This window comes from Gymnoscopelus microlampas, assembly GCF_963454915.1.
Source record: "Gymnoscopelus microlampas genome assembly, chromosome: 7".
In the NCBI taxonomy this organism is placed as follows: Eukaryota; Metazoa; Chordata; class Actinopteri; order Myctophiformes; family Myctophidae; genus Gymnoscopelus; species Gymnoscopelus microlampas.
This window is the reverse complement of record NC_139944.1, coordinates 17,338,415-17,354,303: the sequence shown is the minus strand read 5'-3', so window position 1 is coordinate 17,354,303 and position 15,889 is coordinate 17,338,415. Positions and strand designations below refer to the sequence as shown.

The following is a 15,889-nucleotide window of genomic DNA, read 5'->3' as shown; positions in this document are numbered from 1 at the left end:
CTTTAAATCAATACCCTGCTTTTTCACTATTACCTGTCATTCCCTGATTTCCCTCCCATGTGTATCAGCCACTCTGTGTCCTGTAAGTAAGAAAGTCAGTAGACTTGGGAACCGTTTGTGGCTCATAGCGCAGCAGCCATGATGTACAAGTACACCACCTGGACATGACGCTAGTATGTCGCAGGGACTTACAGTAGCCCCAATCCAACCCTTAATGCTGAGTGCCAAACAGGGAGGCAGTAGGTCCCATTTGAATAGTCTTTGGTATAACTCGGCCAGGGATTGAACTCCGACCTCCCAATCTCAGGGTGGACACTCTGACCACAAGGCCACTGAGCTGGTGTCCTGTGTCCTGTAAGCTAGGGTTATTCCTGGGTCAGCTGGGTGACCATGCCCCACAACCAACCATGTTTCTAAATTTAGCAGTGTACTCTGCCTGGTTTGTTTACCTGCCTTCTCTGTCCTACACTAGCAATTCTGAACTTTTTGTACTTGATCAGAAACTTGACTTAGTATGACAGCTGCAAGCTATGTCTTCCCCCCAGCTACCCGCTTAAATAAACATACTATCTCAAATGTTTGCCAGATGCAAAGTAAGAGTTATACTACTTATAGCTACTGTTAGGAGTTGACAGCAATATGCTCATACTATCATAATATTTGCTAGCTTAAACAAGCTGCTGTAACGTGTTTATGAGAGTAACATCTCTGTGATATCTTTACAATTTCCTGTGTCTGTTTGTTTGCTATCTAACTTTCAGTTCCTTTCCGTACCTGGTACGGTATCAGGCTACCATCTGGCTACCATCAGACTGCTGGACAAGGCCTGATCACCGCCTATCACCCAGGCTGGCCTGTCGACTTTACTTGTGTTTCTTGTAGTGTATTATCTTATAGTTGCCTGTTTTATGTTGGGGACTATGGATGGAAACTAGCATCCTTGCTAAATCAGGTGCATTTACATTTACATCATGTGTTGTTCATAAATATACACTGTCCCGTCCAAATAAACAAATAAAGTAAAATAACAAGATTATTTTACAGATTGCTTTTTTTCTCCCTTTTAGTGGATATGTTCCTTTGTGTGGACTTTCCCCGTGGACATGCCAATGTTTTACCACCTTATGCTTAACCTCATGTACTGTACATACTGTATCTGCTGGTCTTATGTTATGTGTGTATATGTAGGTAGGGCTTTCACGACTAGACATTTTTACTGGTCGACTAATTTGACCCAGTGGTAGGCGACTAGTCGATGTTAACCTATTAAAAAATAAATAATAATATATATTTTTTATATATATATATATATTTTTGCCATTGTTTTAATGCCATTACTATTATTATTACTATCCTCCTGCCTTTATTTTTATGCCGTTTTAAGGGAAGCGCTTCTGGCACAGCAGCACAGCAGCGTCTCCAATGATCCTCAAAAGGGGGTTATTGCCCAATAATAGGCTATTATTGGGCATACTTTTGACCCCCTTTTGATAAAAAATAAAGGCAGGAGGATAATAATAATAATAGTAATAGCATTAAAACAGTCGACTAGTCGACTACTTGGTGACAGCCCTAGTAGATATGTTGATATTTTTATGTTCTCTTTGCTTGCTTATCCCCCCCTTTTTCTTCTCCTTTTCTGGAAAACAACAGAAATGATGGACCTTACGCAAAAACAAATTTCACCCACTTCTTTACACCTATAAACCAGTGGTGTGACAATAAAGTTTATTCTGAAAGTAGCACCTCTGTGATATCACATTACAATTTCCTGTGTCCGTTTGAATGCTGTCTTTCCGCACCTATTTGGCAAAAACATCTGTCAAGAGCGGTCGCTTTTGCTGAAGCATGCATGACGAGATGCAAACAGACACAGGGAACAGAATGTCAGAAAGAGTTTGTGTTCAGCAACACCCATAGTGCATTCTCCGAGGCCCTGGAAGCTGTCCCAGACGAGATTCATTTATATAACCGGCCCAACGGAGATCCAGTGAGCATGTAAGGATTAGATCAGCAGCCAAACTGACAGTGAAGCGACAAATCTGAAAGCGGGACTCTTTCACTGATGCTGCCTAACAACCCACTGCCAGCCAACGGAATAGCTCACAGACACTGATGTGTGATAAATAAGATATTATGGAGTGGGAGGTGCATTTGTACAGTATGCATCATCTTCACATGCAGAATGCATGTGTTCTGTAGAAAATAGTTCTGGGCCATGTGAACAGAATCAAATATCACAATCTTTTTTGATCGATAGATATTGTATTGTGACTGTTGTGAACCTTTAGATCTTATATTCTAGCTATTTTTAAACATTTTTGAAAGCATAAAATAAGGGTGATCAAGTGATTAAAACCAGGAAAAGACAACACTTATTGCCATATCACGATAGTACAGTATGCAAAATTGCAAATGATAATCTAAGTCTCATATCACAACATTGATACATTGCCCAGCCCTGGTAGAAAATATAAATGACAATGCGTACTCACACACTGCACACAACATGTTGACTTCCCCTCACATGCTCAGTGCTCTAACACACACCCAGCCTCAGGCTGCCTGTGCTGCACGTGCTCAGTACTGTGCACTGCCCTCCCCTCTCCACACACAGCAGACCCATCCAGATGAGCAATAAAGGAACAGTGTCTGTATGGTGATGAATATATCGACAGCGTTTAAATGCATTACAAACAGAAATGTCTCCCATCTGTTTTACTTAATTTAACCTTCAATTAACCAGCAAGTCTTATTGAAAAAAACAATAGGCTATCAATAATTATGTTCGGTTTGTGTTGTTTGCGTTAATTTTTCTTTTCTGTAAAGAAAAAAGAAAGAAAAGTGCAATGCCAACTGTGCCTGATCTAGGAGATTTTTTTAAAAAGATTGCCAAAATATGTTTTGATATAGAGACATACAGCAACCTTGCTGGGAGCAGAAGGTCCCAAGTTCAATTCCCGGCTCCTGCAATGTGTGGAAGACAAGTCCCTGAGCAAGACACTTAACCCCTAACTGCCCCCCCTCCCCCACACACTCAAGTCTGACCACTTGGCCAGTAATCAGGGTGAAGCTGAAAACTACATAATTGATTGATTTTGATTGATTTTCTTTATCCAAGGAAGCCCGGCCCATATGGACCTACAGGAGACTTTTCCATTTCATTTAACAAACATCCCACAGGATCAAATAGGTCTAATGTATTAGTATCACCTGTGTATTAGAAATGTAGCATGTGTATTAAAAGAAAACTGAACACACATTGCAGCAATTCATCTGTGACATAAAATAACCACTGCGAATGGGGGAGCAGGTGTGACAGAAAGATTGTTACGTCTTCACAGGAAATGGCACTGTGGGGGGAGAGCAGATCATTGTGACACCACTGTCCATTTGTCATCACTGGACATTAAATGTGATGATTTTGCACGTGGACTTGAGATTCCCCAGTGGCTGTTTCCTGTCTGCTTAATGAGAGCTTAACAGATGATGATGACCATGGTAATAATGGTGGGACAGGGTGGGAGACAAGACGTCACTGTCACTAAGTGTAGAATGCAACATCAGGGAAACTCCCAAAAAGGAAGCACAACACACAGCCTCCCACCAAAGCAGTGCAAAAAAAAAAGGCCCGGCGACCTTTTTGACAGGAATTGCCGTGTTTTTATTTTCTTGATAGTCAATGTGCTTATCAACGTTAAGTTTTATTATGACACCACATCAACATAAAATATTTGCATAACCATATATGCATAACCGTTATTTAAGTATTTATTTGTTTATTTTTTTATATATATTTTCTTCCTCCCCAGTCAGAATTCAGAGTTTGAATGAATGTAGAATTATGTGCAGGACGTAGTTTACATACAGATGTGAGGGGAAATGTTTTATCAATGTGAGGGGACATTTATTTGACTACATTGTTTTTTAAATATTTTATTTCAAAATCTTCTCTCTCACACTCATGCCAGTGTGCCAGTCATCACCCTCCCCTGTGCCAATGTTGGCACTCGTGCCTAAGGTTGTCTACTCCTAGGCTACACAGTCAAATCCCCAGTGTTTATTTATCACAGTTGTAAGTAACTCTGATAGCATACAAATGTACACATTTGTACAGCATGCTATCAGAGTTAAATTAACCCTCAGGATTTCACAGTGTGTTTCTCTGCGTGTCCATGGTGCTCTTACCATTCATCTAACCTTTTACACACAACGGTGACTCACACACTCGACTAACTCAACTGATGATAACCAAGTGAATAAACAATGATGTCCTGTTTGTCCACCACACTGACAAATTGACTTTCTGTCAGTTACACAGGCGCGCACAGATCATTATGCTCAGCCTATAGAACAAGAACATTCTTTTCATGCTATTTTTAACTGCTATGCAAACCTGCACACCTACAGTACTGTGTAACACACCAATTCCAGCGCATACAGTATACAAGTCATATAAAATCATAACCTGCTGTAGAACCTCTCTTAATAAAAGAAAAATAAGTCGCAATATGCTTATTAAGCAAGTCCTTCCTTGCTCTCAAAGAAAATTGTTGTTGTTGTTGTTATTATTATTGTTACAAAAATGTGTGTGTACTTGTGATGGTCGTTTCTGAAGTCAAGACAAGCAGGCACCCCAGACTTCCTGCACCACTGAAAGCAAACAAAATGTCCTGAACAACACAGGCCTTGTCCGGGCCTTGAATTAATAGCTCACCAGTCACAGCAATACACACTTCAACTGTGAACGGCCAGAGGTTGACCGAGAGACTCTCACATTCCAGTGCTCTCTCTCCTCCCAGCCCAGAGAGAGAGAGAGAGAGAGAGAGAGAGAGAGGGAGGGGAGGGGAGGGGGACAGGGAGGAGGGAGGAGGGAGGAGGGAGGAGGGAGGAGGGAGGAGGGAGAGTCCTGACTTGGATCCATGCCAGGGCAACTTTTCGGGAAGACATGCCTTCCTACAAGTTTTTTTGCTAAACATACAAAACGCGTTTTGCAAAACCAACAACCCATTCACACAAGGGATCATCACAAAAGGCACACATCCTACCGTTTGCAACAAAACAAAACATGGACACAGGCAGACAGACAGGCAAGCAGACAGACAGACAGACAGACAGACAGACAGACAGACAGACAGACAGACAGACCTGCTGTTCCACGGCCACATCCTGGAGGGCCGGGTGGTCCCGTGGCGGGCCTCGGATCCAGCTCAGTAACTGGCCCATGTTGGCTGAATGTGTCTCCGAGTGTCAGTGTGCCTGTGTGCTGCTACAGTGTGTGAGCGCCAGCATGCTCCAGACATAACGTTACAGAGCAGGGAGGAGGGGGGTGGGGACAGTGGACGGGGAGGCGGGGACACTGTAGAATGGGTCATGGTCAGGGAGCAGAGGGGGGCGTGGTCACGGAGCAGAGTTGGGGGGGCAGGCTCCGGGCTGGGAAGGATGAGGGAAGCGTTTATTGTTGCTGTCGGGCAGAAAGCTTTTACCTCCATATTCTTAGTTATTCTTCATAACTTTTTGTGTTTTTGTGTAAATTAATGCCCTACTTGATCTACAGCGTCGCACTCAAGTATCAAAAGTAGTCAATCTGCTACTTTTGCTATTTTTGAATTAGAATCCTGAAAAGCAACAGTTTTGGACATGAGGTTTTCAACCGACAGAGATTTGTTTACGACTTTGTTTATACGGATGTAGCCTAAAACCCTAAATAACACATTTACAGGTTTTCAACTGGTTTTCAGAGTTTTGGGTGAAAACAGATTATTTCCATCCTAGGACAAAATATAAGTCGGCTTCGAGAGGGAAGCAGGGCGATCACTACCGCCTGAGCTTGAACTGTGAGCTATAAAGGGACCCGACCGTGGACTAACACGCACCTGACCCCACAACTGAGCCACTTCTGGTTGAAATGGATACGGCTGTGAGCATGGCCATACATACACACATATGCAGCTGCACATGTGCACAGAAATACGCATGGATGGACAGACACAGAGAATGGCAGTCTGTTTACAGTACATCGTAAAACAGGCACCATGTACCTACATTTACAATGAGATTCCACCATCAAAACACACAGTAATACAAGTTGAGGAACCAGCATGACTACATACAGTATATAGGGAGGGGCAAGACTTCTGTTTTACATTACAGCTGTGTCCAACTATCTGCCAAGGGAGACCACGTTCAGCTGAAAACTTTCCTGACTATGTATTTTCATAATCACAGGAAGCTTGCAGAGGCGAATGAAAAAGGACATTGTGTACACACACACACACACACACACACACACACACACACACACACACACACACACACACACACACACACACACACACACACACACACACACACACACACACACACACACACACACACACACACACACACACACACACACACATGCAATCATGCATGCATGCATGCGATTCAGCTGGTTTATGACTAAGACATGGCATTGTAAATCAAATGGCTGTGATCCCACATGAACTAGAGTGCATACAACCACACCAGAATCTAGGGAGGTTCTTGGGTGTGCAGACGTCATCACAAATGCTTTTAAAAGGACTTGAGGCAAAGTCTATCTTATAAAGAGAATACCATATTATTTTGGTCTGTGTTTGTTGCACGATCTATTGAGCAAACCACATGAAGTATAAATAATGTAATGAAAGAAATACATTATACAGCACCTTTTAATCTGAAGGCACACACAATTAAGTTGGAATAAAAGCACTGGTGTGAACTGTGAAGGACTCCCCATAATACACGGTGAACAGGGTGGACAAGTTTTGTCATGCAAGTCAAGCCACTCCCATAGTTACTTACAGTACACCAATATCACAGAACACAAGTGATGACCAAATAATGGGAGTGCAAAGTACAATTCCAGTCATATCTCTGCAAGTGAACCTCAAGCATGACTTCAGTGCGCTGCACGTCTCGTCAGGGAGTGCTTGGGTGGAGTGTGCAGACAATGCCGTTGTTGACTGAGTCACTGTGATAGAATCAGCCCCCAAAACCCAGCCCTTTTTGTGTGAATAGTAGGCTACACAAAAGTACATAATGTGTACATTCACACAGGTTGCTGCAATAGTGCTGCAAGTGACAATTATTTTCTAAGCGATTATTCTATCGATTAATCGAATAATCAAGAAGCATGTATTTTTTTCATATATCAATGAATCGACATGAAAAGATTATAATTTACTAAATCAATTCGTTTTATCAACCGCTAAAGCCTGATGTTATAATTATTGTACAACAGTGTCGTTAAAAAATAGTAGAAATAGCTTTTTTTCTGTATTAAAAAATGAAAACAATAACATAAAATCAACATAAAAAAGTAGATTATGGTTAATTTTTTAAAATCTATTTAATTTATTATTCTATTAACTGTTGCACTCCTGCTGTAAATTAGTTGAAAGCAGCCTAACTAACGTGGTGCAGCTTTCCCATGTGCGTACTGCTCTGTTGCTTAAACCCTGCCACATGTTAGGGTAACAAACGTCATAGGGCTGTCATTGCACCCCCTGTAACTCCATACACATTAGTTACACAGAGTGCGAGGAACCATTCTCTGTATGACACCGAGATTGTGAAAGAACTTGCATGGGGACCTGCAATCCGATACAGAACCTAGATAGCACCAGACTGCGTAACCGTTGGCAAAATTAAAACGTCAACACATAGATTCATTCCAAATGCTTAAAACAGACGGGCTTGGCATGAATCTATGTCCATGTTGACCAAACACACGCACACGCTCGCACACACAAACACACACACACACACACGCGCGCGCGCGCGCACCCACGCGCGCGCACACACACACATTTACCCACCCATCCATTTGCATATGCATTCATACACGCACAAGCATACATTGATACATATACACACATACACATACAAACGCACAAATACAATGTTTGCATTTCATAATTCCTACAGAACCCAGAGTGCTACTCAGACACACCTGTTAGAAGTGGCATCTGACCAAGCCTGTTTTACCAGTTACCATGGCAACCACAGAGGCCTTGAAACCAACCCTGGACTTAATCTTTTCACATATTTATACAAGGTGTTATTTATTATTGGAGGTGATGGTCAGGTTCTCTCTCTTGGCTGGATCAAATTGGCAACCCACCTGAAAATGTATGTTCTGTTTATGACAGGGACACCGCTGTTACTGAACAAACACTCTATATCAACAATTACTATCTGAATATAGAGCTTTAACTTTTTCCACACAAAAAAGGTTTAGTTTTAAACCAACAAATATCACTTACACTACCTTTAAGTTTAAATTACTACTTTTAACTAATACTTACAGTGTAAAAGTCATAAACAACTAATTAACACTAAACCTGTGAGTCACTGTGATAGAATCCATTCAGTTCCTCAGAACTCCCAGGATGGCCAGCCCATTGACTGGTGCAGTGAGCAGGGGTTCTGAATGAAACCATCTCCCAGAAGAAGCATAAAGCTCCTTCATAAATAGCATCCAAGGGTTTTAAAACAGAGGCTGAGGTGTGCATATTCAATGTGTCCCTTTTTTTAAATTAGCAGCATGAAATTGGAAGGAAAAGTTAGATAATTGTTTTGGTATACATGTTCAATTATAATATAGTTTAAGTTTAAACTAGTGAGTAGCTGAGCTTCCATGTGATCCCTGTACTGTATGGTAGAAGGAAATCATACATTTGGTTTTGCTAGCATTCAGGATCACTTGAAATCAGCTAATGCACGCAAATATGGTATTAAAATACATCTGTAAGTATGACAGGTAAGATACTGTAGATCAGGTTTGTTATTATTTATTCGTTAATATGTTTACCTATTAGTAGGAAGGTAATACACATGGATTCAAACACAATCATAGAGTATAGAGTATAGTGTGTGTGTGTGTGTGTGTGTGTGTGTGTGTGTGTGTGTGTGTGTGTGTGTGTGTGTGTGTGTGTGTGTGTGTGTGTGTGTGTGTGTGTGTGTGTGTGTGTGTGTGTGTGTGTGTGTGTGTGTGTGTGTGTGTGTGTGTGTGTGTGTGTGTGTATCATGCATGTGTAACTGGACTCCTGAGGTTCTGTTAGTCACTATATTTAGATGCATGTCACACACCAGTCGCCACTCAACGGGTCACACTAACCTACAATCACTGTCAATCTCTACCCCCATACTGGACTCTTATAGGACTTACATCATATTCCTAAATGACTTAAAGTTAATCCCTTTTTTAAGTGGGCACCTTAATATCACGTCCATAGCTGCTGCTTTGTGGACCTACCGAAGTGCTACCACCTTTGTGCCTAACCTTATGCACCCTATGTATAATCTCATACTGTACCAGCTGGATTATGCTACAGTATGTATATAATGCAGATATCTTTCCTCTTCCTGAAAACAACCAAAACGATGGAGCTTACACAAAAACGCATTTCAACCACTTCTTTACACAAGTCTTACTTTCATAGACTGGCTTTTTGTTTTGCTTTGTTTTTATTATCTTGTATGCTGTTTTGTTGTCTTATTGTATTTCCTTGCATTGTTTTATTTGGTAAAGATTACCCCGTTTTGGAAAGCTGGTATATGAGTAAATATAGTTTATTATGGCTAGGTCTGTGTGCCCGACGGCTATGATGGCTATGATGACAGTTACGGTGTGTTGTTCACCAATTTCCTGTTAACCAAAAACTACATGCATTCTCTTTTAGAGAAAATATATCATTGACAACCTACACAGTATATGAAAATACTAGCAGCCAAGCAAGCAGCACAACAACTGCTGATACTAACAAGCTTGGAAGCAGGTGCAAGTCCCAGAGAGCCTTGTGAAAACCACACCTCTGTTCCCAACAGAGAGGTGCTTAACTCATTCAATCCGGTAACGCATCAGTGTCATTTTAGATTTCTTTTGGCTATTCAAAAATAGCAGATCTACAAGCTCATAGCGCGGCACCGAGTGCCGTGCTATATGAGCTTGTAGATCTGCATTTTTCAAAAAATCTTGAACATTAAATGTTCAAGATTTGCACAAATGTTGTGCAAATCTTTGAATATGTATATTTTTACAGCGAACATTTGTAACTCAAATTTTTGCTTCTGGAGGTCCCTGGGACAAAATATTGCGCTATGAGCAAAATATTGCTCATAGCGCAGCGGTGCTGCGCTATGAGCTTGTATATCTGCTATTTTTGAATAGCCAAAGACATCTAAAATGACAGAGATGTGTTCCCGGTCTAAATGGGTTAAGAGATGTTTAATCCACAGACATTTAACACCTGGTCAGTGGTCACACACATTTTAGACCGTAAGGTCACACACTGGCTCCAATTCAAGCCAGCAAGTTTGTCCGTGCTCACTAGAGGGAGACATACTCATAACATTCTACCACCAATGTCAAAGAGATCAGGCTCACTGCTTTCATGGGTGTCATCAGCCCTGAGGCTGTGACACCCATGAAAGCAGTTTAGGGTTGGATGTGTGGATAGAGTTAGGGTTGGGTTATTAACCCTATAGTGTTGCATTAGGGATAGGGAACATAGTGCTGAGGCAAGACTTGGCCTTGTCTGTGCCAAATGTTTGTTTTTACACACCATTATAATGTTCTTATTTTGATCATAACACCTAATTACTGAATGTCTCCAGGTTTTCTTCAGATTATGTATGACACTGATTTACTATGACACCATGTATTGCATGGTACATTAGCTAATGAGTCCACTGGTGCAGTGGTTCTCAAAATGTTGCTTTCAAGGACCCCCATAACTCTGAGTGTGTACAAATGGAACCAAATGGACCCCAAAGGGTCCATTTGGTTCCATTTGTACACACTCAGAGTTACAGACCTGTAATGGTCATTTAGGGCTAGCTCTTTATGTGTTTGTCTATATTGTATGTCCATGGCAAAAATAGAATTTTGTCAAAAATGTCTACCACAAGCCACCCCTGACGTCCTCCAAAGTATTCAAAGGTAAATATTTGTTTTGGCAGATGTCTGGTATGGCAGGGAGACAGCATGCGAAGGAAAGGCAATTACAAGAATACTTTTCTTTGTTGTGACAGGAGATGCCTGTGATGGGGATGGGGGAGGGGGGGGGGGGGGGATTTCACTCAGTACCTTAGCATGGTGCGTCGCTGTGGGCTTGCTAGTCTGATGGCCTTCAACTGGGGTAGTAGGGTCTCCATGCTGCACACAGACACACAGACAAACAGACACAAACACGTAGGGGAGAGCTGGGTTAGTTGATCCACAGGGTTATGCTTAATTTTATGCTCCGTTAATGTGGTATCCCACAGTGAAAATAGCCAACAACAAGCTCACAGCACGTTACTTTTGCAATGCGTTGTGAGCTTGTAGATCTATTATTCGGTACACGCTCAGGCATAGGATGAGCTGCCCCATGGTTCAAGCAATCTAAAAACAAAATATGCAGTATGCTGCTGAATCAGTTATGGGTTGATTACTGCGCCATGAGTGGTTCTCAAAATGGGGTCCAGGGACCCCAAGGGGTCCTTGGGAAGGTTCCAGGGGGTCCCCAGCTAAATTAGTTAATACTTAATGTAGCATCACATTCTGTTTAAACCAGACCCAATTTCACGTTGTGAGCTTGTAGGTTGGTTCCTCCCCGGAGGTTCTGGCCCGTTACTCTGCCCCACCCCCGGTCCTGTTCTGGGACGCCTGGAAGTCGTCCCGTGGAGGGGAGGTAATGTCACGGTCCGCTCCTCGGACCGTGTACTGTGACTTTATTATTTAGCCTGTGTCTGACCTTATATGGTATTGGACCCTTTTGGACCCTTTTGGCCACTCTTCCTGTTGTATTGTTCCCTGTTCTCCTTGTACCCTTATTCTGTAGTGTTGTCTTGGTGTTTCCTGTCTGCCCTAGTTGTTGCTTCCTGTCTTGTCTCACCAGTATGTCTTTGCAATTGTAGCTCACCTGTGTCTTGTTCTGTTACAGCCAATCATGTGTTAATTGTCCTTCGTTCTCACCTGTGCCTAGTTAGTCCCTGTCTATGTATATGCCCCTCTGTTTCCAGTCTGTGTTGGTTCATTAATGATGTTACTGTGTTCTGTCTGTTACCTTGTGTTGCCGTGTATTCCCTGTTTAGTTAATAAACCCCCCTGCATCTGTATTGCTCTGTCTCCGCTCACTGTCTGCGCTTGGGTCCTACAACTCTCTGCCCCGCAGCGTGACAATAGGCTTTCTTGGGTTATCCTTTTAGCATCCTTTTGTATAGAACTGTACCTCTGTGCTTTTTTTGCAAAAAAATATTCAATCAATCAAACCAGGATTTATAGAGAAAAGCTGTGTTTTCTTTTTCAATTTTGAAGATTATAGAATGGGAACATGGATTTTTACAGGTTGTTGGCACAACTTAAGTAATACTTTTTTCACTAATCAATAATTTGTGAAATACATTATCTAGGCAAAATGTTTTTGCTTCTAAAAGGGTGTAGGCCTACAAGATGCTCAAGTATTTCATTAGTGTAGGCTATTGAAAAGTTGTATTTCTGGCTATGGCAACGCAAACATAAAAAGTGTCTCATCTTGAATTTCCCATGATAAAATCACCATTTGACAGCATGTTTGCCACTGAAGCAGGCTATTGTTGTGTCAGCTTCCCATTCCTTCAGGAAGCACTGATCTCAACCTATTGTGTCTACAGTTTATTAGTTGAACAGCTGAAAATAATTGTTTTACGGGTAGACAAAATAAATACATTCCACACTGAATGAAATAAACAATACACCAGCATGTTTAAATAGTACACAATGCTCAACTCAAGCCCATGAATGCAATATTCAAGCCAAAATAAATAGTTCAAAAGAAATGCTTAAGCACTGGCATAAGGACCATATTCGGGTATCAGAGTTGAAATAGTGCCACTTAAGTTAAGTGGCACTATTAATTCAAGAGACTTGACCCAATGGCCTGGCAAATAAATGGAACTGCTTGGATTATGAAATACTGAGGATAGTGTATAGTATACAATCATATCTCCTATCTAAAAGTGAATACACACCCAATGCCAGCCAGGATATGGGCAAAGCCCTATGTGTGTGGCTGTGTGCCACAATGCCAAATGTTAACTGAAAATGACAAAGACAAATGGTAGTCATTCAGTTCCATTAACATTCAAAGCTTAGCCTCGAAAGCTCCCTTGTAAAAACAAAACTACATCATCACAACTTATCTCTAAGAGCTTTACTGTTTTTATCCTGTGTAAAAAAAAAAAAGATTTCCTTCTATACAGCTGCCAAGGTGAATACAGGATGGACTTGATTACATTTTCCCAGAGGGTAAAAGAAATCCTAATAATGAATATTAAACAGATGGCTTATAGCCATGTACTCACAGTCCACGTCCAATACGCTGCATACGCCATGGGGGACAGTCTGACAAGAGGAGACGAATTGCTCGAGGAGCAGGGTGATTTTTTAAACTATCTTAAATGTGATCTGTCTTGACATGTAATAATTGTCACTCCTTCTTTCCCATGCGTCCCACAGCCATGCGCCACTCCCCACAACAACTACATGGAAAGTAGACGAAGAGATAACGATCGCAGCCTAATAGTCGCACTTAGAGGAGAGGACGCTTAAGCCTTTCTTCCGCCCAACGTACTGTATGAAGAATCACGCATTCACCTTCCTAACTTCCAATCAAATTACTAACAGCAGCATACATTGCGCAACTGTTGTTACTGTACGAGGATGTATTCTTAGTTCTTCCCCAAGTAAATACACATAAGTTTACTCATGCCACCATGTTGTGATAACATGCGATGTAGGCGTAGCCGCTGCCCAATTAGACCACCAGTGGCGGAAAAATGACACATCTTTTACTTTAAGTAAAAGTTTCAATACTGCAATGTAGAATTACTGTTACAGGTCGGAATTCAAAATGGACGTGTGAGTAAAAGTACAAAAGTATTGGCATCAAAATGTACCAGAAGTAAAAGTAGCCTACTCACTATGCAGAATATGTCCCGTTTCAAGTTTTCAAATGTATAAATGCAGATCTACAAGCTCACCATGTTTGCATCGCGACACTGGTGTGAGCTTGTAGATCTGCTATTTTCACATGGCCGAAATATATAAAGGGCTGAAGTGGTTACTGTATGTTTTGTAATAATCGAAATCTACAAAGTAACTAAACTCAAGTTTTCAAATCAATAAAAAGAGCAAAAGTACAATATTTGGATCCGAGATGTAGTGGTGTAGAAGTAAAAGTATTGAAAATTGGAAATACTCAAGTAAAGTACATACCTAGTACATTACTTACATTTACTTAAGTAAATGTACTTAGTTACTGTCCAAAACTGTAGACCACACATGCAGTGGTGGAAGATATAGTACACTTAGATTTAGCAATATAATTGAGCAATGTAGACATATTAGCCTACAAGGAAAAGTCCTGTAATCAAAAATATAGTCTACAAAGATATTCGCATTAAAAATAGGCAGATTGTGCAGAATGGCCCATTTGTACATAATTCTTTAATGTGCATTTATGTGTTCATCACTTTAATGTTGCAGCTGGTAAAGTTGGGACTGGTTTATGGACATTCCCAAAACTGGCGTAGGGTACTGTGCGGATGCTATATCCGCATACTACATACTGTAGCCTATGTTGTTATTAATAATCTAAATTACAGGGGAGTAAAACGTGCAATATTTGCCTCTGAACTGTATAGTGGAGTAGCCTATATGCTTAAATAAAGTATAAAAAGAAAACATATTCAAAGTAAAGTATTTCAAAATAGCTTACAGTACTTGAGTAAATGTACTCAGTTAGGCTACTTTCCACCACTGCACAGTGCACGCATGGTTGATAGCACCTAAAACAACAATAGTATTTAAAACAGACAACCATGCCAGTTTGCCATGCAGTTGCCTGTTGCCTGCACTCAAACGTCCAGTTTAAAATGTCTGTTTTCTCTAGAAGGAAAACTTACCCCTTTTGTTTTTTTGCCATGGGTTCTCTTTTTGTGAGGCATGTTTCTGTGATGTCAGGACTGAACGTTTATTCCCAATCCGACGGTTAATCCTCTGGAGGGAATAGTTGTCGATACACGCCTTAAATATAAGATATCGCCCCTCCCGCAAAGATTGATTTGATTAATGCAAGTGGAAGCCTGTATCTTGCTCCTTGTGTGGTGTGTGTGTGTGTGTGTGTGTGTGTGTGTGTGTGTGTGTGTGTGTGTGTGTGTGTGTGTGTGTGTGTTTGCGTGCGTGCGTATCACGGTTACACTGCTGGTTTGTTGTTCCTTATTTTGTCAGATCCTCCAGACTGGGAATCACTGACAACTGAAGTCAGAAAAGTGAGAGAATCATAAACCAGGAATAGAACCCAATTATTCTAATCACTTCTGTTATCAGGGGTTGGATGGATCGAAACGCCCCTCTCTCTCTCTCCATGGAACAGTTGACTCACTTGTGGTCTTGGCTCATGATGACCACGGTGTGGTTCACTTTTGTTTTTTATCGTAGCCATCCTGGATGGTTACATAGCACGATGCTGCCCTCTTGTGGCATTCAACAGAAATGATTGCTGCTGTCAATGTGATCTCTCAAATCTGTCAGCAGTCAGCACCACTGTCCCTGAACATGTGTTGAGCACCACCTCGTCAAGCACCAGGGTGAGTTCACACTTTGCAACAGCGCAGCCAGCTGTGCACCAGTCAGTGCTGCACATAACTCCAAACGGGGCATAGATTGCTGGCGCTTGGGCACCACTCTCGACCGTGCTGTCAGGAAAGCCACCTCTAGACTGATGTCTGTCTGGTAGATGTTGCAGCTCATCTTGCCAGGTGAGCCACGCCTTGAGGGGTGTCCTCCGGCAGGGACGGATCATCCCACTCTCTCTCTTTTGCACAATGACTTTAGCCT

The 15,889-nt window shown here is 41.6% G+C and overlaps 1 protein-coding gene across 20 annotated transcripts in view; it reads right to left on the bottom strand.

Moving 5' to 3' along the window:
• Window positions 1–15,138, bottom strand: part of cast (calpastatin) — a 52,483-nt gene extending 37,345 nt beyond the window's left edge. For 9 of the 20 annotated variants that reach the window (XM_084063332.1, XM_084063343.1, XM_084063345.1 and 6 more), the window contains exons 1-2: window positions 14,956–15,137; window positions 11,117–11,185 (exon numbers count right to left, since the gene is read on the bottom strand). In XM_084063332.1, coding sequence (XP_083919458.1) covers window positions 11,117–11,185; window positions 14,956–14,997 — 111 coding nt within the window. In that variant the 5' untranslated portion in view covers window positions 14,998–15,137. Of the gene's footprint in view, window positions 1–5,148; window positions 5,296–11,116; window positions 11,186–13,353; window positions 13,639–14,955 lie in introns of those variants that run through there. The other 11 variants (XM_084063321.1, XM_084063322.1, XM_084063323.1 and 8 more) reach the window with 5 other exon arrangements.
• Window positions 15,139–15,889: the final 751 nt, after the last annotated feature.